Source organism: Diceros bicornis, chromosome 16 (assembly GCF_020826845.1).
Source record: "Diceros bicornis minor isolate mBicDic1 chromosome 16, mDicBic1.mat.cur, whole genome shotgun sequence".
In the NCBI taxonomy this organism is placed as follows: Eukaryota; Metazoa; Chordata; class Mammalia; order Perissodactyla; family Rhinocerotidae; genus Diceros; species Diceros bicornis.
This window is the reverse complement of record NC_080755.1, coordinates 31,499,349-31,501,361: the sequence shown is the minus strand read 5'-3', so window position 1 is coordinate 31,501,361 and position 2,013 is coordinate 31,499,349. Positions and strand designations below refer to the sequence as shown.

Genomic DNA, 2,013 nt, shown 5'->3' with positions numbered 1-2,013 from the left:
GCCGTCTCGGACTGTACCACCGCCTCTCGCCGGGGCCGCCGACGGGGGAGGCTCGGCGGGGCCGGCGCCGCCCCACGCCGCCCTGCTCCGGGCCGCCGCCCGCTGCCGCGCGGGAGCCCCCCCAGCTCGCCCTCTCCTGGCCTCGAGCCCCCCTCCCCCGCGCGCGCACACTCGCCTCCCCCACCCCTGGTCTGACTGGGAACTTGAACCGGTCCAGCCTGTTTAAACGGAAAGGACAGAGATCCTGTCTGTTCAATGTAAAAAAAAAAAAAAAAAAAAAAAAATCAGATCAGACCGAAAGAGAGAGAGGGAGAAAGAGAGAGAGAGAGAGAGGAAAGAGGGAGGGAGGGGGGGGGGAGAGGAGAGAGAGAGCGCGAGCGCGAGCGAGCGAGAGAAGAGAGGAGAAAGAGAGAGAGCAGAGAGCGAGAGGAGAGCGAGGTGTAGAGAAACCGAGGGGGAGAGAACCCGAGTGTGTGTATGCGTGTGCGTGTGTGAGCGCGAGCGAGCTTGCGAGGGAGAGGAGCGAGAGTGCGAGCGAGAAAGAATAAAAGGAAAGAAGATTTTCTCTATGTATATAAAGATGGCCACGTTAGCAAACGGACAGGCTGACAACGCGAGCCTCAGTACCAACGGGCTCGGCAGCAGCCCGGGCAGCGGCGGGCACATGAACGGATTAAGCCACAGCCCGGGGAACCCGTCGACCATTCCCATGAAGGACCACGATGCCATCAAGCTGTTCATTGGGCAGATCCCCCGCAACCTGGATGAGAAGGACCTCAAGCCCCTCTTCGAGGAGTTCGGCAAGATCTACGAGCTTACGGTTCTGAAGGACAGGTTCACAGGCATGCACAAAGGTGAGTGCACCTTTCCCTCCCAACTTTGCCGGGGAGAAGGAGCCGGCGGGCGGGCCGGCGGGCCGGCGACCGACGAGCGGGAGACGGCGCGAGAGGGAGCCTCGGGCGGCCGCCGAGGAGGGAGGCGCTCGGGCAGCAGAGACCAGGACTGGGGTGCGTGGGGAGCTGTTCGCCGGGGCAAGGCTGGGTTTGGGGCGAGGAGCTGATAGAAGCGGTGCCGTGGGGAAACTAGCGGGAGCAGAAGATGAAGAGAAAGAGAGAGAGGATCTAGCGGGAACGGAGCTTGGATTTTTGGGTAGAGCGACTTGAAAGATTGGGATGGGGACAGCTGCACCAGCTGAGCCTGGGACGCTGAGCAGACTGGCGGGCGCTCAGAGGGCCGGGGACGAAGGTGCTGTCCATCGCCGTGGTGCTGAAAATACTAACTGGAGATGGTCTCCTCCTTCTCCGCTCCGGGCCAGAGTAGCAGGAGCGCAGCCGTCTAAAAAGGAGAGAGGTGGCAAATTCAAAGAGATATTTTTATTTCGCTATCAATTTTACAGTAAACTCTCCCTGTCGTGCTGTGTGCCTCAATAATCCAGTTGTGGTGTGAGTGGTGGGGGAGGGGGGGTTGGATGTTTGAAGGAAGGAGGAACAAAACCTAAGGCAAGAATTAGCAAGGAACCAGCCATCCCCTGGGTGGAGCGGGGGGTCAGGCAAGCCTGGATGATCCCCTTCTCAGGAAAGCGGGGCTTTGGGAAAAAAATCTGTGTGTGCAAGATATGCATTTTGAAGGATGTAGCCTAAATTATCCCAAACTCACCATGCAGGGAGGTTTATAGTACATTATTTCTCTCCCTTCAAGCAGTCATTGCTAGTGAGTGCTTGGGGGAGGGGGCGACAGAATAATCAAAGAATTAAAACCGAACAACTTTTTAGGAAAGTGGTCATGGGAATTGTCTGCAGCCTGCCTGTTTTCTCCTTGTTTTATTATCTTTAAGGCAGAGCCCCAAACGTGTTCAGTTGTAGAACGTGTGTGGGTGGCTGGTGGGTGACGAAATTAGCCCAGTGCTCCGCTCTCTAACAGTAATGTATAGGATGTGCAGTGGGGATTATTCGGGGCTGGAGCTGTGTGGGCAAGTTAAATGCTTTCCGAGAGAGATTGATCATCAGGCAGGGA

General features: G+C 57.2%; 1 protein-coding gene across 1 annotated transcript; it reads left to right on the top strand.

The window, feature by feature from the left end:
* The first annotated feature begins 463 nt into the window (after positions 1 to 463).
* Positions 464 to 1,060, top strand: LOC131415141 (CUGBP Elav-like family member 4). The gene has a single exon (XM_058556549.1). The coding sequence runs from the start codon at positions 569 to 571 to the stop codon at positions 1,058 to 1,060; it is 492 nt and encodes a 163-aa protein (XP_058412532.1). The 5' UTR covers positions 464 to 568.
* The last annotated feature ends 953 nt before the right edge of the window (positions 1,061 to 2,013 follow it).